Here is a 22,210-nt window from a genome sequence, read left to right as displayed (position 1 = left end):
AATTCATGAAACCATTTTGGGTATCTACAATCTGCATCAGAATGTCATCACATCAAAGTCTGCTTTCAGACTATACATATATATGTATATATATATTATGGCCACAAAAGATTTCTCCATATTTGGAGTATGGTCAGCTTAAGAAGTGAAATTAGCATTTTTTGTCTCACACGTGTCACAAGTTATCCTACTACACAAACCTGTTGCAAATAAAATTTGGAATATTACCTTCTTATCAAACCTGAGATAAGTACTTTCAAACAGAGAGGCTTTTTAAAATTTTTATTTTTTTAAGCTGGTTGGGGCAGATGTTTCTTAAAAGTTGGCAGTTAACACTATTCCAGTTGTTTTCAAGACCTCCAATTACAAATGTAATTATCCATTTCCATGAATCGTAAAGATGATTTTCCTAATACTGGTAACTCGGTAAGTTGACTTAGAGTTTTAAGATGTAGTCCACAATTAGCAAGCTCCTTTTCAAGCACTTCCTGTAAAAATTCACATGCTTATTTAAAAAAAAAAAAAACAAAAAAAACCAATACATCTGCTTTTACTGCTATAAGACATTTTAAATTAGGAACTCTTCCTAATAGTATGTAAAACAGCACAATTATACTTATGGTCAAAGGGTTCATAAAAACGAAAAGGTTTTGTGAATGCCGTATCAGTTTCTAAAAAGTTTATGAAAAAAATCAAACTCAAGAATTATATATTTGTAGGGGCAGCTAGGTGACTCTGGATAGAGCACCAGGCTTGAAGTTAGGAGTTCAAATCTGGTTTCAGACACTGTGTGATCCTTAGCAAGTCATTTAACCCCAACTGCCTCAGCAAACAAAAGAATTACATCTTTTTGGGAACAAATATTCTTTGAGCCATTAATACTTCTAGTCTAGACATTTTGAAGGTGTGGGTTATTTTTTAAAAATTCAATTGAATAGAATTCAGGAAAAAGAACAAAAAAAGCCGCTGAGCTAATCAATGTATGGTCTACAGGCTTTTTTCTTTAAAAACAAAAACAAAAACAAAAACATTAAACTTAATATTCCCTATTTTAAATAATCAAAGACAAGGGGCAATTACTAGGTGACTCAACTATGACTCGGTCATAGGTTGGCATTCTCTGACATAACTCAATTTCTCAAACCAGCTTCTTTCCCAGTTTTACCTTGCAATTTCTTCAGTTGGAATAATTGGGTTCCTTAATCAAATAGTCTACTTGCCTTATTTGATAATTTTCCCATTTGAGTACATGTGTTAAATATAGATGTTGGTTCATGAGTATATAATCCTGCAGAAAAAGATCCTTTTTGTGCAGATTTAAGCAGCATAGTCAAAGAATGCAGAGAATGAGGCATGATGGGGCCTGTAATCTCCAAACTAAATTGATCTTTATAACCAGAATATATTGGTGTCTTCACATTTACCGTTCGGGCCTGGGTAAAGATTAAAAAAAAAGAAAAGAAAAATTATGACAGTGTTATTCAAGATAGTGCTAAGGAGAAAAGAAAGTGTAATGGAATGAAGCCAATGATTTAAGTTTTTTCTCTTATCAAAAGTTTCTACAAAGTTTCCTTTATTAAACTTTATAGATAAGAAACGAAAAGTGAAACCCAAGTGAGGGACAATGTAGTAATGCCTATATTAAGAATAATATTTTACAGTAGAATTTTCAACCCTCTTCAGAACAGGATTTACATAAAGTATTTTTGTGGTAAAATTTCAAGGTTACAAAAACCCAAGAAGTATAATAATAGAAAATATACTTTCAGCCTTGCAAAAATGTATTTTTTTTTTACCTTGAGCATTTGCATTGTGGCACCCCTGAAAGCTATTGGGGACAATAGTGTAGGTGGAAGTCCAGCCTGAGGACCTGAGGTGGCAACTAAACTCTTGCAGTTTATCAAGAAGTTTAGCAAAGTAAAGGTGTTGGTTCCTTTTACCAATACAATAGACTCAGGCCTATGATCCATTTGCACTTCATTTTTCTCTTTTCGACTGATGTCAGCAATCAAGGAAATTGTTAAAATATGTTAAACATTGATGCAGAGTTCTAAATTACTGATTTAACTTTTCCATTAGAAATAAAGTCTACTTCTTAATCCAATTTTATTTCTTAATTATCTTATACTATTAGGCAGTATGCTAGACATTGGGGATATAAAGCTAAAAACAGATGGGGAAGAGAAGGTATGCAATCAAATACGTACTACATGTTAGACACTATCAGGCACTGAGGAAATATGGACAAAGAATGAAACAAAGCAATAACAGGGAAATTAGGAAGATAGTTATTTGATTATGAAATTAGTTTGGCTGAAGTGTGTACATAAGTAGGCCTCAATATGTAAGAAGGTAGTTGGGATGCAGAAGCCTTTAAAAAGTAGGACAATGGTATGATTAAGATAACTTTTTTTGGCAGTATAGAATGGAATAGAAAAAAAAAAGACTACATGAAGAAAAACCTCTGAGGCTAAAGCAGAAGTGGAACTGTTCCCTTTACTGCATTCCCTTTTCCTTTAAAATTATCATTCTGAGATTTTGTCCTCTTTTTTGATCTGAGATCAGAGTCTCCCAGACTCTAAGGAGTCTAGAGAGGGCCCATCCTCCCAGGATGAGAGAAGTAACACCATTCAAGGGCAAATCAACTCCCATTGATCTTTTTGAAATTCTAAATTCTCAATTCAATTGAGAAATCCTGGTCTGATCAGCTCAGGCTGTCCCAGCTCCCCACCAAGATATACATATAATGAGCTTCTTTCAGCTCAATTCCTTGCAGAGGACCAAGCAATTTGCTAGGACCCTGCCCCCCTCTCAGCTTAAGATTCCATTTCCCCAATAGGACTCTGCCACTATAGAAGTCAGTCTCTTAGCAAACTGGTTTCTATCCAACAATAAATTTTCATTTTGCAATTAATTCGGGAATAAGTGAATTCTTTCATTTTAAACCTGTGGCCAATTAAAAAATTTTTAACAATTGTCTTATTGCCACTAACCTCATCAGCACTGGGTAGTGAGGGCATACAAATCCCATCAAGGCTATTGTAACAGTCTAAGCTTTAGTTGAAGGACTGAACTAGTATGATTGTGAATATGAGTGGAGTAAAGGGAAAGGATGGAAGAGATGCTATGGAAAAATAATAAGCTCTTGCAACTAATTACATATGAAGATTAAGAAACAGGGAAAACCCAAGTTTAGAAACCTAGGTGGCTTAAGTCTGAATATAAGACATCCAGTTAAAAAAATGTACAATGCTGATGAGGAACTAGAATTCAGAAGAGGACCAAAGGCTGGATAAAAAAAAATTATTTGTCAACTATATGGAAAGGATAACTGATAACGTTTTTGTGCATAGCAAGTTAAGGAAAATGAATGAATGATGAATCAGCGGGAATGAAGAAAATGAAGGAAAAGAATAGCTAGATTTGAGAAATTACAAACAACTATAATGAGAATAAGTAGAAAAGAGATCATACTCAGCGGTGTTCAATGCACACAAGAAGAGAGGATCATCAAATTAAAACCAATAAGAAATGACAACTCAGGAATGATATAAACTTTAACCAATTCTTCCCATCTTCATGGTCAGGAATGATATGAACTTTAAGCAATCCATCCTATTCACATTGTCAACCATATCACACACACGAAGGGAAGCCAAAGTTCTGGGACTATCTTGTTAAGCATATGTAAGATATTCAACTGTCCCACAATATAGCTGCTCACTTAGACATAATGCACATTCCAAGTTGTCCCCAAGTAGGATCCTCTCTAACTCTACTCTCTAGATCCCACCCTTATTTCTCTCCAACCTTTAAACCGCCCCCTTTACTGACAGTGATAGCTTATTTTGATTTTGCCTATGAACCTTCTCACATCAATAAAGGGCACCTTTTAGCTATGATCACCCCAGATTTGAATTTTTTCAGATTTTGAACCGCTCACGCAACTTCCTGTTTCACCACTAACTAGCTCTTCATCTGTAATATGGTGCTAATGGTGATATCTATCTTTCCAGGTTGTGAGGATAAAATGTGATATAAAATGTTTTGTAAATTTTAAAGTACAATGTTTTTATTATAACCAAACTTGCACTGGGGGCAGCTAGGTGGTGCAAGGACCTGAGTTCAAATCTGTCCTCAGATACTTAACACTTCCTACCTGTGTGACCCTGGGCAAGTCACTCAATTCCAATTGCCTCAGCAAAAACAAAAACAAACATTACTGATAATTTTGGACAAAGCAGTTTCAGTTTAGTGATGAAGTGAAAAGTCAGATAAAGATTTGAGGAGAGAAGCAGATGAAATGAGGGCAAACATTTCTAGGAATTTGACTATGAAAGAATGGTACAGTAGGGTTTTTCCTTTCAATGGGAGAATACCTAGGAAAGTTTACAGAGGTAAGAAAGGAGACAGTATCAGAGAGAACTGATTTAGAGGAAAGCAGTAGAAATCTATGAATAGACATGAGCAAGGATGCAAAAAGTACCTGGCTTCGGCGAAAAGGGTCATCTTGTTAAAATAATAGATGATACTAAACTTTTGAACATAAGTAGGGAAAGAGAGAAGAGCTTTTGTTAAACATCCAAGTACTAGGGCACTGTGCCACAAATTATATTATTTCACTTATGAAAGTTAGGTGCTATTATTATCCCCACTTTACATTTGAGGGCAAGATTAAATGATTTGCCCATGGTAACACAGCTATTAAGTGTCTGAGGTCAAATTTGAATTCAGGTTTTCCTAATTTCAGGCTTAGTCCTCCACCCACAGAAAAAAGACCTCAATTTTTTCCTGTAAAGTGGGCCTAAGTCTCACAAAGTGCTCATGTTCAATTAGTTTCTTTTGTCATTTACTTATTCTAAGTAGTTCTAAGTACTTAAAAAAAAAGTAAATATATGAAATAGTGCAGCTTGGTGGTGTAGTGGATAGAGCACCAGCTCTGAAAACAGAAGGACCGGAGTTCAAATCTGATCTCAGACACTTAATACTTCCTAGCTGTACGACCCTGGGCAAGTCACTTAACTAAAATTGTCTCAGTAAAAAAAATAAATAAAAGTATATTACCTAAATGTAATCTACCCCTTTAAAAAACCACACAATGCAATTTAAATTTAAAAAAAAAATTTAAATTTTAAAAAGTACATGGCTCTATGATCCTATAATTCTTTGTCCTTAGTTTGTACTTTATAGTTAAAACCTGTTATTCTAATTTTGTTTACTTTAATCTCCATCATAACCATTTTTTTTGTTATATTTGCTTCTATCTTTATATACACATACATAGTTATTATATAATTCCACTTAATCTATTCAATAATTCATACCAAATTATTAAAACTATTTGGGAAGGATCTGTTTTGGTTGTGTTGACATAATTATGCTGAGTAGTTATTCCTCTAATTGTTCAGTTCTTATTAAAATTGTTTTAATGTCTTAGGTTTCAAGTGTGACTTCTAAATTTAATGTGAAAGTACTTGTTACATTGAAATTACTGTTATTTATCACTCTTCCAGATTTTTATGACAGAAAAAGGCAAAAAGTCTTTTCCCTTAATTTATATTACCTCAATTTTTTGATAGATTCTCTTGGATCTTATTAACATATCACCTGCAAACAAATTTATTTTAACCTTTCACTGACTATACTTTCCTCAACTTACTGTTCATTATTTACTATTCTAAAAACTATTTAAAAGATTATGTTGACTTAAAGTGGACAATCTTGCTTACACTTGTTTTTAGACAACGTCTTTAGTATTTGTGTTGGCTGATGTTTATGGACTACAGTATCACTCAAAATATCAACATTGATCAGACTATGACACTGTTTGACAGGTAGCAGCTCATTGTATTGGTTCCATTGATCTTAAGTAGATACTTCAGCGTGACTTTGAGAAAGATCCAGAGAACACAGATGACGTTGCATTTGGGAAAATGCAGCATTTTCATTCACTTTTTTCATGACATTCCCTGACATAAAAACCTATCTCTTTAAGATCAGCATTTTATTGTTTTATGAGATATCTACAAATATTAGAAAACACAATTTCTGATGAATAAAACTGTTGAGTAGTCCAAAGGGCAATAGAGAGATATAACATATTTGTACATAGTTACTGCATATTTACCATTAAGATAATGCAAATAGAGTTTATGAAAGATATTATCAGAAAAGTGGGGTACATTACATGTCAAAGTCAGGGGATAAAACAATGGATAGTAGCTCTATTACCTATGCAAAAAGATGTCCCTATCCTTACTCTCACCCTCATGTTTTGGATAGATCCTAAACAGAGATTTTTTTTTTTTAATAATTTTTTATTGATTGAACCCCTGACAGGGTAATTTTTTTTTTTTACAACATTATCCCTTGCATTCACTTCTTAAACAGAGGTTTTATGAAAGAACAAAAATTGAATGAAATGAGCAGGTGTGGATTACAATCCGGACTATCAATACCATCCAATGAAATATTTTTTTTCACCCAATGAAATATTACAGAAATATTTCTCCTTTTTTAGAATTAATTTTGCTAATGTTTTACTATATTTAAAACGACATGTCTCGGTTTTTAACAATTTAACATTTTGTTTTCATTGCACTTTTATTGTGATTTTGGTTACCTCTATTTTTTCTCTGATGTATCACTATTATGTATTATATTATCGCATAAAGACATTTTTATACCATAAACATAATTTTCTGAGGTTTAATAAAAGGAATATTCAAGGAAATATTAAATGTCCATGTAAACATGTGCCTTTTGATATAATTAGTGTTTTCTTCAAAATGTATGCTTTTCAAATCTAGAATTATATGAGAATCAAAATGGTTCACATATAGTCCTTGATAAGAAATCTGAATTTGAACCTATATGCTCCAGAAGATTAAAGACTAAAAAGTTTTGTATATACCAAAATATTCATACCATTACAATTTGTGGTAGCAAAAAACTAGAAACAAAATGGATAATTAATGATTGGGGAAATGCTGAATTGTGATACATGCATGTGAGACAATGCTATTTTGCTAAGGATAATAATAAAGAGAAATCTGGAAAAATTTGTAGGAACAGAAAGAATCACACACAGAATGTTCACAAATAATGATGCAGCTAGGTAGTGCAGTAAGATGTGGGTTCAAATTCTGAATCAGACACTTATAGCTGTGGGTCTCTGGATAAGTCCTTTTAGTCTTAACCTCTGTAAGCTTCCTCTGTAAAATAGAAAATAATAGCATCAACTTCTCCCAGTTTTTTTTAATGATGTGAGATGTGTAAAACAAGGAATACCTCAAAACTTTCCATGTCACTTATTAAGAAACATTCCTTATTTATCTTTCTTAGTGCTTTCAAGATCTATTACCATTGCAAAGCTGGATTTGCTTAAGCTAGGTATATCTTTTTGTTCATCTCTTTGGTTTATATCTATGTATATTTTTTTCCTATTACATATTTCCTGTAAATAGCATGAGTCTGTTATTAACCTAGTATTACTCATTCTTTCTTTTCTTTTCTTTTCTTTTGCAAAGGTAATTTGGGTTAAGTGACTTGCCCAGGATCACACAGCTAGGAAGTGTTAAGTGTCTGAATCCAGATTTGAACTCAGGTCCTCCTGACTTCAGGGCTCTATCTATTGCGCTACCTAGCTGCCCCCCTCTCATTCTTTATAAGGAGATAAATTCAGCAATGTTTAACGTCACCTTTGTGAAATTTAGTTCTGCCACTCTTTGTTAAGTTACTTGTTTTCCCAGAAGGAATAAAAAATTTTCTACTTTATAGTTTCAATTACTAAAACATTTTTGAGGAGGTATGTATAGTTAATAAGACTTACATTCAAGTTCTGCTTCTGATATAGAATTTTTAAGAATTCTGTGGAAGTATTACTTCACTCTTTGTATTTGCATCCCTAGTTCCTTATACACATAAGCAACATTAATGTGTAATAACTAATGCTTATTGAAGTGTCCATTGGCAAGTCACTTAATATAAAACTACAAATTACAGCCAAGATGGCTATCTATAGTTGGAATAGTACACACCAATGAAATCAAATGTCTGATCTCACAAATCCTAATCACCTTTAGAACCTTAAACATTTTCTGATACATTAAAAACAAAAATCTTCTAACATTGAAGTCCCTTCTATATTCTGGGTCCTTTGTGGAAGAAGTTGGACCATTAGCTTGTTAGAGCAATGATAAAAATATCCAAACAGAGGAAAGAAAAATACTAAGTGATGGGCATGAAATTAAAATGGAAAATAGATGAAACATATCAACATAAATGATCACCATTTCCTAAGCAAGATTAGGTAATGCAAATCATCTGTCACAATGGAAAGATCAAGAGGTTAGAAATCTATTTAGACCCATTTAAGCTAATTGACAAGTAAATACTTTTGGGAACTCCAAACAAAACCAGTTTAGAATCTAAAATAACTGGTGCAACTTTAAAGGCAGAGGTAAGTAGGTTGATGCAGTGGATAGAATGGGTGACCTGGAGTCAAAAGAACCTGGATTTAATTCTGGCCCGATACCTAATAGCTATGTGGTCCTAATCAAGTCACATAACCCTGCTTTTCTCAGTTTCTTCATCTGCAAAATGACCTGCAGAAGGAAATGGTAAAGCATTTTAGTATCTTTGCTAAGAAAAGCCCAAATGCATCACCAAGTTTTAGACCAAACTCAACAGCAACAACAAATTTTATAGGTGGAAAATTATATAATAATAAAGTAAGAAGTGAGGGAAAGAAAAAAAGTTCCTAAAATCTGGATGTGCCAAGATCATCCCAAAAGCATTTGGTGAGGAAACTGGAAAAACAATAAATATATTAAAAAAATTAAGATGAATCAAGAGTTCTATTAGAAACTAATTTCTGCAATAATGACAGGAAGTCACCACATCTGGATCTATTATATTCCACGAATAGCATGATATTCATATATATATAAAAATGGTAATATGTATGGTCAACTGTATCATTCAGTAACTTAACTAATTATAATAATGATAATTGTTATAATAAATATAATAATAATAATTATACCACCCTCATGGTGGTAAAATAAATCATAATTTATATAGTGATTTCTCACAATAACCTTGTGTTAAATTAACAACTATAGTCCTAAGCACTTTATTTTCTATTTCTCCTAATTTGTTTGAATCCGAATGTGAGATCAAAATCCTGTCTTTTTAAAAATTTAATTTATAGACATCATGTTTCAATTTCCTTGGGTCAATTCCTCTTTTTTTAAAAAATACAAATACATAAGAATCTTGCACAGGTCAAAGTGTTCTTGAAAGAATGGCAAGTTTATTACCAAAGATAGCCAGGAATACTTAAAATTGATAATTATAAGAGAAATTCAAATCAAAACTGACAGTAAACTGACAAGAAACAAAAGATTGAAACAACCAATATGGGAGGGATTGTGGAAAGACTAGAAAATATAAGCTTCATTTCAGAGTGTAATATAAAATTTTTATATTTAAACACAATAGTGTTTTTATTCATTTCCAATCCACAAGCATTCAATTTGTTTTTATATATGTATGTTTATGGCTCTCAAAGAGTGCTGTTATGAATACTCTCAAAAATACTGGATTATTGTTTCTGTTCTTGGCTTCTCTGGAGGTATGAATTTGAGAATGGGTTGGTCAAAATTTAGAATATTCATTGAGTTCTGAGGCATTTTCAAATGGATATCTAGAATGGTTATACTACATTGTACAGCTTTACCAGTAGTGTACGTGTGCTTGCCTCCATATCATCCCTTCAACAACTGACAGGACGAACATGCAATTTTTAGGTGTAACCTAAAAATTTGGTTGTTTTAAATTGTTCTTTCTATTAAATTTTATCAATTTATAGTGTACTTTCTTGTGGTCATTTATAAAGTTGTATCTTTTAGCTTCAAAATTATCTTCTAAATTTTTTTTTCTTCTGATTTTGTTTTTCTACCATTCTATTCTGAATATTTTCATTTGGTTGAGTTTATTTCTCACAAGACTTTAAAATCATTTTACTTATTTTTGATGTATCTACTGTAATTTTGATGGACGGCATTAGAACTCAGATTCTCTTCCAAACTTTTAATCTGATATTCTCCTTAAGAAAAGTTTTCCTGGAGTATTTTAATTACAATTATAATACCCCGATAGCAAATAACTTAACTGTTAGTTTAAGTATTTCTCCATTCATAAATCATTTACACTAGAAATTAAATAGGACCAAAACCTGGATGCTATTTTTTTCAATTTTAATTTAACTAGATATTTAGTTCAAGGATCAGTAAAGGAGTGGGCAATTTTTTATGGAAATGAATAACTTTTAAAGTATTGTGTTTATATTACTAAAGCAAAACTTCATTAAGGTTAATTAATACTGAATTTAAAAAAAAGTACCCATAACATGAATAGCAGCAATTAAAAGGATACAGTTTGAGAGAAATGTCTGGTTTCTTTATCTTATCCTGTACACCCATCTCTTCCAGCCAGGAAAAACTTTCTTCTTCATCCTCATCACTGTTAAATTGTTCCCTAAGAATATATCATATTTAGTTTTAGGTTTTTGTTTTATACATTTCATAAAATTCCACAAAATTATTGTATGATTCATTATTTTAATTACATACTCTTCTGGTTCTGCTATACACTCACTCTCTTCTACATGTAAACTTCGTTCAGATACCTTTTGTTTCCGCTGGTCATTTTCTTTTATTAAAGGCAAAGAAAATTCAATACCTGTACAAGAAAAGCAAGAGTAACAACCAAATTTTATTTAATTTGATTTGTATAAATGTAGATAGCCTAATTCTACTTTAAGAAAATCCTAAATACGTAAAATTTCTTTCTTTCTTTCTTTTCTTTTTTTTTTTTTGCTGAGGCAACTGGGGCTAAGTGACTTGCCCAGGGTCACACAGCTAGGAAATGTCGGAAGCCAATTTTGAATTCAAGTTCTCCTGACTTCAGGGCTGCTGCCCTATCCACTGCGCCACCTAGCTGCCTCCTCACACTTTACATTTCTACTGCAACGTAGCAATGATTTGCTAATGCAATAGAATTCATCTTCTGCAAGCTATCATACAGATTATTATGCATATTACAGATAGCTGGGAATGTGAGCAAATAAATCTTAAAACTCGTAATGCAAATGACAAATTTAAATATTTAGAAAAGAAAAAGCCTTCTAAGAAATATGGCAATTATCTTTCTATTTATAGTTTGTGCTTTTGTTTTTTAAGAAAAAACATCTGTACAAAGGGAGATAGACTGCTATATAGTGATTCTGAACCTTATGAAAAAAGATACACTTACCTTCATTTTTCATAGCTTCTCTTAAACCTCTGGTTGTGGGTGATAAGACGGCTGTAATTACATCATTTCCTGCTAACCCTGCTGCACGAAACAGCACAGTAAATTGATAGGTACAAACATAGAAATAAGGACAAAGTTTTGTCTTCAGTAGATTGTACAAAGAAGTGAAGCTGATGGACCTATGAATTAAAGAAATAACTTTTAGTAAGAAATTCTAAAATTACAAAACCTCCAATATTTATTATAAACCATCCAATTAAAAGCTTAAAAAATATTTCAAAAGTTGTGTGCTTTTGCAACCCACCCTTAAGTTTCAGGATTATCTAAAACTATTACAGATTCTTCTATCTGAATTACTACAGTGAAAGTCAACCCCAACTTAAAGAACCTGAGTTCAATTAACATTGAAGGAAGAATAGGTTTGAAAAAGCTATTGAAATAAAAAGAGATACCTAAGAAAAAGTCAAAAGATTTTAGAGCTGGAGGAGATCTTATGAGATCCAATAGAAGTAATTTTACAAGTAAGAAAATAGAAGCTTGAAAATGTTGGGTAACTTAAGACAAAAAATCCACTGGGATGGAATCACCAGTTTAAAAAATATTTTAGAGATAATTGGTTTTCTCTCTATCTAGTTCATTTGTGAATCTTACTATCAGGGAGTTTATGGAAGAAGTGATTAAAAAATTCCAAGTTAGTTAAATAAAGCAATTCTGTTCCTAGCTAATCCCTTCAGATTTTAGCTTATAGTGCTAGCACTTTTAAAGTCAAACATTTCACCAATGCTCTATGTACAAAAACTGATAGATTAAATTAGTTATTTTTTTTTAAGCTACCCTACACAATTTATGTTAGATGTGTTTTGAAATGGATAAAATGTCAACAAAAACAAATTACCTCAAAATATACTTTGAAGTAACAATTTTCAAAACTATTGGTTAAATTACTAGTTGAAAACTAGTGGCCACTTAGCTGAAAAGAATAGATACAAAACATATGAAAAAAAAAAAAAGAACACAGTTGCAAAAACCCAAACTTTAAAAAAAAATGCTTAATAATAACCTTTTAATTTTCAAAATACATGCAAAGATAGTTTCCACATTCACCCTTGCAAAACCTTATGTTCCAAATTTTTCTCTCTCCCTTTCCCCATTCCCTTCCCCTAGATAGCAAGTAATCCAATATGTTAAACGTGTAATTCTTCTATATATATTTTCATATTTATCATGCTGCACAAGAAAAATCAAATCAAAAAGAAAAAATAATGAAAAAGAAAACAAAAGCAAGCAAACAACAAAAAAAAAGTGAAAATACTATGTTGTGGTCCACATTCAGTCTCCACAGTCCTTTTTTTGAATATAGATAGCTCTCTCCATCACTAGTTTATTGGGATTAGCTTGAATCACCTCATTGTTTTAAAGAACCACATCCATAAGAATTTGGTCCCTTTCCCTCTAGATCTCTGTGGGATACAGATCCATTGTTGAATCAAAGGATGTGCCCAGTTTGATAACCCTTTGGACATAGTTTCCAATTGTTCTCCAGAATGGACGGATTAGTTCACAACTCTACCAACAATGTATTAGATTCCCAGTTTTCCCGCATCTCCTCCCAACATTTATCGTTATCTTTTTCTGTTATCTTAGTCAATTTGAGAGGTATGTAGTGGTTTCTCAGAGTTTAGATCCAAACTTTTATGGAAAAGATTCACTATATGACCAAAACTCCTGGGAAAATTGGAAAGTAGCCTGTAAGTCCAGAGCAACATTTCACACAAAATACCATAAAACAAACTCCACATACACATGATTCAGACACTGAAATTCATATTGTAAACAATTTAGAGGAGAAAAGAAGGAAATAGCCATTGTACCTGGGTAAATGAAGAGATTTTTATCAAAGAAAGAATCTCAATTGATAAAATGGACAATTGATTATATAAAATTGAAGTTTTTTTTCATAAACAAAATAAATGCAATTAGAGTGATAAGGAAAATGGGGGAAATTTTTTTTGTAGCATATTTCTCTAATATTATCTATTATTCAAGAAACATTAAGAACTAAATCAATCACTATTTCCCAAAAATAAAAGGTCAAAGAATATAAATGAATGAGGGTCAATAAGAAACTTAAGAGAAGCAAGACATTTTTGAAAATAATATGTTGCATTATCCCTCTCAATCTGTGTACAGGAATACTGTATTAGTTTCTAGTTAAAAGATACATAAGATCTAAGATCGCAAAGGAAAAAAAAAGCAATTGTGCAGCATGGTATGAAAAAAATAGTTGAAATCACCAATAATTATAGAAATGCAAAATTCACAAAGAATAGAAAATGACAATTTCTGGAGGGAATATGGGAACACAAGAATGTTAACTCAAAGTTGGTGGAGCAGTGAATTGGTATTTGAAACTAGATCCAAAAAGTCACTAAACACTGCATACCCTTAGACCCAACATTACCATTACTGAGGGTATGCTAAAAAGAGATCAAAGAAAGAAGAAAAAATCTGGCCTCAGACACTTAGTACTTCCTAGCTGTGTAACCCTGGGCAAGTCAACCCCAATTGACTAAGAAAAAAAAAAAAAAAGAAGAAGAAGAAAAAGACCCACAGTTACAAAACATTTAAAGTAGCTCTTTTTATGATGGTTAAGGGGAAGGAAGGTGTCTCTCTCAGTAAAGAAATAGTAGAACAAATTATGTTATGTGAAATTAATGGATTATTGTGGTATAAGAATTGATGAAAGGGACAATTTCAGAGAAATCTGGAAAACCTAAAACAATTATAGTGAAGGGAGTAGAACCTAAACATTTTATGTAATAAAACATTGAATAAAGACCATGAATGATTTTTTTTTATTGAAACCACCAAATATGATTACAAAGGACCAGAGATAAAACATGCTACCCACCTCCTGACAAAAGAGTTGATGGACTCAAGGGACAAACAGAATTAGATGTATGTTTTTAAATATGACCAAGACAGGAAATTTGTTTTGCCTTATTATGCATTCAAGGGTTTTAATTTTCTTTCTTTCACTGAGAGGGAGAAGGGTAGACATGAGTGAGTATTGAAAAGGAGGTTAATGATGAAGCTATGAAACTTTAAAAAAGATCCGAGAAATAAAAGTGGGTCATATTAAAGTATTTTTACAAATGCATAGAAAACAAGTCGAAGGTCAGTGGCCAATACAGACAAGCAGAACAGCTTGGAAAACATACTGAACTACCACCATTATCCTGCATATAGACCTATATGCAATAGGATATAGGCCTATTTTCTGGCAATAAGAGGTAAAAGACATCTTTCACACTATATTCCCCCTAGCCCGTTCTCTTGTACATAGCAGATCTTCAGAAAATGCTTTGATTAAAGAGTGGGACAGATGAAGATTTCTCAGAGATTGTAGGGTAAAGTAGATGAGACAGTAGGCCTAAATTTCAGGTTCCCAAAAGCCACATGACCATTAATGGAATCTGCCTTGCCACATCAGCACTGCTCATGCCAAATAAGGAAGAGTTGTTCTATGTTGGTCAAGAGTCCCTTTTGTGTTCCTGAAGAATTCAGTCAAATCAATGAATTTAAAAATCAACAGGGTAAGAGTTGGGGGGATGTGTGGCTTTTCGGCTATATAATCTGCTTCTGCTTCTGTACTGTGGCTCCACACTACTAAGACTGCCCAGTGAGTATGCTGGCTTGCTTCTCGCAAGAACCAAATAAAGGCTTTCTGTTTGTACCGGGAGACTCCTCCAAGTAGTCAATTTGGGGAAGGGGGGGGGGTCCTAGCACCCCATCCCACACAATATTAGAAACATTTGATGAAAAAGAACAGAATGTTGAATTTATTTATAAGCTTAAATGAAAAATAAGTGATCATAGTACAGATTTGCACCTTCATGTACTTTTCATTTTCTATTATGTACTGTATATGGAAATGCTCATCTTTTTTTGATGTTACTATCAGATTTGTTAAAAATTAAAAAATAATAAAAAGTCATAAATATCTGTCACATATTCTACTTCAGTTTCCTCATCTGAGAAAGGGAAATAATAATATAACCTACCTCCCTTAGTTGTTGTGAGGGCAAAATAAAATGTTTTGTAATATGCTTTGCACATCTTAAATAACTTTATATCAGCTACCTGATGAAATTTTCAATGTTAGGTGTGGTTAGCAGAAAAATTGATAAAAATTAATCACTGAAGCAAGGTAGGGAGAAGACATCGATAGAGATCAGATTGGCTCTGTGATCCCACCCTCTGGGAGGTTGCCCAGTCAGAAATCTAAGTTATGTCAAACCTTTGAGACTCACCCTCTGTAGAGATCCCCAACAATCTCCCCTTGCCATGCCCTGTCAGAAATCCCAATCATGTTCCTGAGGTTAAATTTTTCTTATGGGCCATCCCATGGCTGCTGCCCTCCTTTGGTTCTGTCTCATGGTATCTCTCCCTGATTTCACCTTCCCCCAGGCCAAGTAATATCTTCCTTAACTCCACTATACTTCTCAATCCCACTTCTTCTCAAAGCTAACGAAGTCCTTTAGGATGCTCAGTAGCTTGCCAGTCAAGGACATGCCCCAACCTCATGGGGTGCTCCCTTTCCACTGGATAATTGTGAGGAACTTTTCTTTCATATGCTCTCCCACTCTATTTCATATTTACCATGCTTGGTGTCTGTTGTATCACTTCATTTTTTCTGTAACCTCTTCCCTAAATAAATTTACCTTTTGCAAAGAGAATGGACACAGTGAATTCTTCACATGACCGAATCCCAATTTCTGTTGCCTTCCATCATCTGATATCTACATCACCCACAAAATTTTGGCAATGAACCCACACAAATTACTACCTATTATTATTAAATCTAGCTCCCTCAATTTACAGATAAGGAAATGAAGGGAGATAAAATAATTTGTAGAAGCTGTAGATAAGTTGATGATGCAGTATTTGAACTCCTGCCTCTGACTTCAGATCTTATAGTCTTTTCCCCCTATGCTGGGCTTATGTTTAACCTAAGTGTTAAATAAATTTTTACTAAATTGAATACAAAGTCTTTTAAGATCTAGTTCAATGTCAGTTTCTAAGAGACACAGCAGCATAGCATAGTGGATTACTGGGTGTGAGAAGAACTCAAGTTCAAATCCTGTTCTGACAATTAGATATCTGAACATAGGCAAGTCACTTAATTGTTGCACGTGAGTTTTGTAATCTATAATTATCACTATTCTTAAATTAACCAAAAGAATCCATGTTTGTGATATCTTTTAACCATGAATAAAATGACTGGATTTTTATTACATGTACTAAATACAACATAGTAATAAAAATAGAATTAGTGATTTAATTTAGAAATTATTTCATCTTACCATTCACTCATTAAAACTTGTTGCAGTCCTTCATCATTTGACCAAGGGCTTGTTTTTCCAGCTATTTTTCTGTCAGCTCCAATACGTGGAAAAAGTTGTAACCATGGCAAGGAGGGATGAAGCCAATAAATAAGACTCTGCTGAAATGCACATCGAAGTTCAGGGGAGAGTCGTGGATCCTAAAATATATATGGATTAAGTGTTTGACTCCTAAAGTGTGATGGAAAACTTAAAACTTTCATCTCTTTTAGATACACAGATTTCATAAAAAGAACATATTAAAATCATTCAATTCAATACTTCTCCTGTTAATGATGATGATTTTAACAAAAGTATTATTCCATTTGTATAAGAAATTCCTGGTGAGAAACTTCCTCTACTAACCCAAGACTGACACTTTCTCTACAATTTGGTGGCTTAATAGCTGTCTGTGGTAACAGGAGTTACTGCTGTGGGTTACTAAAGATGTCAGAGATGAGACTTGAAGCAGTTGTTGGTCTTGAAGTCACTTTTCTCCAATTTTTCTTTTTACACCATTTTTATACCACAATGACACATTTCTTATTTATAAGAAAACTTTACTTATGCCCAAAAAGTTATCAAACTGTGCATACCCTTTGATCCAGCAGTGTTTCTATTGGGCTTATACCCCAAAGAGATACTAAAAAAGGGAAAGGGACCTGTATATGCCAAAATGTTTGTGGCAGCCCTGTTTGTAGTGGCTAGAAACTGGAAAATGAATGGATGCCCATCAATTGGAGAATGGCTAGGTAAATTGTGGTATATGAATGTTATGGAATATTATTGCTCTGTAAGGAATGACCAGCAGGATGAATACAGAGAGGCTTGGAGAGAGCTACATGAACTGATGCTAAGTGAAATGAGCAGAACCAGGAGATCATTATACACTTCGACAACGATATTGTATGAGGATGTATTCTGATGGAAGTGGATTTCTATGACAAAGAGAACTGAGTTTCAATGGATATGGACAGAAACAGCTACACCCAAAGAAAGAACACTGGGAAACGAATATGAACTATTTGCATTTTTGATTTTCTTCCCAAGTTATTTTTACCTTCTGAATCCAATTCTCCCTGTGCAACAAGAGAACTGTTCGGTTCTGCAAACATATATTGTATCTAGGATATACTGCAACATATCTAACATATATAGGACTGCTTGCCATCTTGGGGAGGGAGTGGAGGGAGGGAAGGGAAAAATTGAAACATAAGCAAGTGCAAGGGATAATGTTGTAAAAAATTACCCTGGCATGGATTCTGTCAATATAAAGTTATTATTAAATAAAATAAAATTAAAAAAAAAAAAAAAAGAAAACTTTACTCAATTAAAATTTATGGTTAATTATACTGTAGTTTAACTTAAAATTGCATAAATAAAGCAAACCTTTCCTATTTAAATGTGAATTAATACTGAGAAAATAACAGAGGGAATATTTTAAATTGTACATAAACAAAAAGAATTTTTAAGTCCCCTTGGTATTCCCCATATACTTATAAGATAATTGATATATTAATGGAAGATCATCTCTAGCTAGTGATTTAGCTGAGACTTCTAGGCCACACTGTTGAGTTTACTTTGAGTTATTGTGAAACATTATGTTAAGAAAATGCAATATCAACATTTTCATATACATATATTTAAACATATATACTAATTCAAAAAGGCTGATCTAAATTTAGGAGGAAAAAATCCAAAGCAGTCCAATATATTACATATTTTGGCATACTACAGTTAGTGTGAATTATATAAGAAAATAAGTAAAATAATTCATGTCTTTGGATTTGATTTGGATCCTGAAGTTACCTTTCATTTCATTTACTTGTTCAAATTCTTCTTTTGAAGATTTTTTTGTATTTAATTCAATTAATTTAATTCAATGAAGATGCCATTCAACATGGCAAAACCCTATCATTTAATGGTTAATTTCAAAGTAAAAAAAAAAAGGGACTGGCAGACATATATGAGAAGCTAAAGAATTCTCAATTCTGTCTTAAAAACAAGAATAATAATTATGGAAGAAAAAGAATCACCATATTACATGGCAATTCAAAGAAGTGTATGGACATTTCACGGAATTATTTTTTCAGAATTAAGTACCTGTATATTTTCAGGAAGATGAACTTCTGTTGCCCTGCAGTGTTGGACAAAACCTTGAGCTTCTTCCTGAGCTTTCAAATGATCTGCCCAAGTAAAAGATTGGGAAGAAGTAAAAATAAGGCGAGTTTTAATACTCCAGTCTACAGGAAACTCAACACTTTGTGAGGATGAAATATCATGTTTGGACTGCTGTTGATGAGGAGCCTTTCAAAAAAAAAAATAACAGAAATTAGAAGGAGAAAAATATCTTCAATCTAAAAAATTCATCAGCTAATTTAAAAATTACCCATAACATGTTTAAAGTCATTAATCACATCAACCTGATATGCTGCTCTCTTTTCTTTATGTGATCTAAATTACTTTCCATTAGTCACATCCTTAAATACTATAACAGCAAGGCATGAGAAGAATGGAGAGACTAGACAGTCTCCAGGACTGCTTTAAAAAGAGACTTATGTGAAAACTTATATGAATTTATAAAATAAAGTAAGCAGAACCTAGGAAAATGAGATAGACAATGAGAACAATATAGACGCAGCTAAACATGGTGTAAAGACAATGACCAATCTTGACCCTTAGGTAGGGGAGACTGATCTGGACTGTGATTTTAATGGTATAAGAAATTTCCTCAGTTGACTATTACTTGTAACTGACTATATCATAGAGGCAGGACCTGAATCCAGATGTTTTCTAAGGCCTAGGCTCTGTCACGGTTCTGTTAAGTGGTATATGTTAAGGGAATAAAATATATTGAGACAGAGAACAAAGTAAACTGGAAAGACCAGGGGAAATTTCAGGAGATGGGTTTCTGAGATGAGCCCTCAGGGATAAGAACTCTGTGTAAGAAACATTAGGAGGGAATGCAATCTAGCCAAGAGACAAATCTTATGCAAATATAGAAATGGAAGGTCAAGTTGAGAGCGGTCCAGCATGGCTGGAATGTAAGGGTCATGAAATAAAGTACTGTGAAAGGCGGCCTGAAATTTCAGGTAATTAACAAAATATTTAGTTACAATCAGATTTTCTATCACTGAAGGTTTCTGAGCAGGAGAATGACATCAGACCCAGCCTTTGGAAGGTAGGTAGAACATATATTATAGAGAGAAGAAAAATGGCTCTGTAAAAACAACATGCTATTAAGAGGCTAGAAGTATATGGCAAAACATTCAATGTCATTTTATTATAATTTAAAAATTATTACCACGGATAATTGTTTAACTGTTGCTCTTTCAGAAAACTCTTCTTTCCAGTTCACATTATTTTCTTGATGAAAATCTAAATACTGAGAAGAAAAAAAGTTTTGATGTGTTGCTTAAACTTGAGTTAAGCCTTAAATTGCTCTATTTAAACAAAACTATTTAATCCACATGCAAATGATCAGCTACATTTATCAAAAGCCACTGTAGTTTACTTGAATATGTATACATAGCAAAGTACCCCATATAGGCCACCCATTCCGAAGAGGCCAGACTATTTAGCCCCAACTTATTAACTCTAGGCTAGTCAAGAGTGTGATAGGGAAGTATTGGCAAAAAATTGGGGGATTAACAAAGTTAGAAGTCAATAATTTCATTTGCCCGAGATAAACCTCAAGTGGTTTCGTTGTTTTGGTTTGACTGAATCACATAATTCCCTTGCCACCCACCTTTTCTCCCTCCCAATCACCACTTCTCTGAGACGACTTAACTCGATTGGTTATATTGTCTAGGACCCAAACTATTGATCATAAATCAACCAGCATAAAGCATGTTTTACTCATCTCTGAAAATCCATCTAAAATAATTTAGTAGATCGGACCTTTCCCGGGATAATCACCTATTCAGGGGGAATGATTGAGTGTGAAAAGAGGTTTCTTTAAAACTGCAGTGGGCATGACCTCTGTAATCTTACAAGACAAAGTAAATGTGCCCAAGAAGAGAACAGACGTTCGGGTGGCCGCAATGCCTCGGGTTGAAGGCTTGTCTACACTGGGGTCAAACAACTGGGTGAATCTGGGCAAGTCAGTTTCGTTATTTATAAAGTAGGGTGCATGGGACTGGGGAGGGGGAAAGAGGAAGCGCCTTTTTAGATTCAAATCGACGATACCATGACTGCTCAAGATCACCTTCCTGGGACCAGGCTTGGTTAATGGCCCAGAAGTGGGGTAAGGGAAGATCGCTTCTAAGTGGGCGGAGGAGAAAAAGGGGTCACTCACAGGCTCCCTCGTGTCCTGCAGGGAGTCGGTCGGCGGCCACGGAGCGTCGGTGACGGGCCTGGCTCCCACGGTCGGCCGTGGGCTGTTGTCCAGGCGGGCAAAGGGGTTTCTCCGGAGGGAAGCCGCGGCGACTCCTCCGCTCCTGCTCCCCGAGGAAGGAAAAGGGCGAAGGCGGAGGCCCGCCGCTAGTGCGGCACGGCGGGGTCCGAGCTCGGAAGAACTCGCCGGGGAGACGGCAACTACTGGTCCAGAATCCGCAGGATTTCGGGCCCGTTTCCGCCGGAGTCGCAATGTCTCCGCGGGTTTCTTGAAGCTGGGTGAGTAGCCGGGGACTGTCACCGACATGGCGGCGATTTCGGAATCTCCCGCGTCTGCTCCAATCTCACATTGAGGGCGGGAAAGTGCGCCGGCGCCTGAGTGACAGCGAGGCGCGCCCCAGTCCCTCAACTTCCCATTCCCGCGAGAACTTAACGCTGCCTGGGAAACCACTGACGCTGGAAAGCCTGTGTTCCTAGCCCTGTAGTTAGTTGCCCTTCGTCCTAGAGGACGATGACGTCAGGGAAGTGATGCCAGGATGCGCAACTGAATTGGATTTAAGTGAGGAAGGGTTCTGCAAAGAGGGGCTTCCCTTCCCGACCCCGATACCCTCACTTAAGGCAAGAAATCCAAGACCCGTCAGGTTTTAGGGAACAAATCTGAAAGCCTACTCCTCAGCTTAGTGGTTGACTCCCGATTCCACATGGACTTTAATCAGGTCCCAGGTCCCTCCTCCTGCAGGGACCAAAGAGGCGCTCCTCATCTTTCGTCTTCTCGAAACCGTAGGGGTCTGTCACCTTCAATTACGTTTGTATATTAAGGAGACTGAGAAATAATTAGTACTCTTCCCAACGAGGATGCAAATGTGCATCAGTAATTACTGAATAAAATCACCAGAGGGCTACCACTCAGCTACGACAGATAAGCACACTAAAGCCTTGGCTTTAAGATTCTCATGCAGAATTACAACTGAATGGATTAGCGAGAGCTATCCGGGCCCAATCCTGTCAGTTGCATACAGAGCTCAGCAGTTGGGAGGCCTGTACCTGGATGAAAAGGAATGATTTGGCTTTGGAAGGTTTAATGTGGCTACTACTTTTTGTTACTGAGAATAGAGATGTCACATACAGTAGCTAGAAACTAGTTAACATGATTAGCTTTTGAATATATGCAT

General features: G+C 34.4%; 1 protein-coding gene across 1 annotated transcript; it reads right to left on the bottom strand.

The window, feature by feature from the left end:
* Nucleotides 1–267: 267 nt before the first annotated feature.
* Nucleotides 268–22,192, bottom strand: DONSON (DNA replication fork stabilization factor DONSON). The gene is made up of 10 exons (XM_051984922.1): nucleotides 21,001–22,192; nucleotides 20,008–20,088; nucleotides 18,807–19,010; nucleotides 16,686–16,864; nucleotides 11,320–11,498; nucleotides 10,638–10,746; nucleotides 10,441–10,542; nucleotides 1,797–1,995; nucleotides 1,217–1,433; nucleotides 268–484 (listed from the first exon to the last, which is right to left on the bottom strand). Exons 1-10 carry the CDS (start codon nucleotides 21,343–21,345, stop codon nucleotides 351–353), a joined length of 1,749 nt encoding a protein of 582 aa, XP_051840882.1. The 5' UTR covers nucleotides 21,346–22,192; the 3' UTR covers nucleotides 268–350.
* Nucleotides 22,193–22,210: the final 18 nt, after the last annotated feature.

The sequence above is a fragment of the Antechinus flavipes genome, chromosome 3 (genome assembly GCF_016432865.1).
Source record: "Antechinus flavipes isolate AdamAnt ecotype Samford, QLD, Australia chromosome 3, AdamAnt_v2, whole genome shotgun sequence".
NCBI lineage: Eukaryota > Metazoa > Chordata > Mammalia > Dasyuromorphia > Dasyuridae > Antechinus > Antechinus flavipes.
This window is presented reverse-complemented; position numbering and strand designations above follow the sequence as displayed.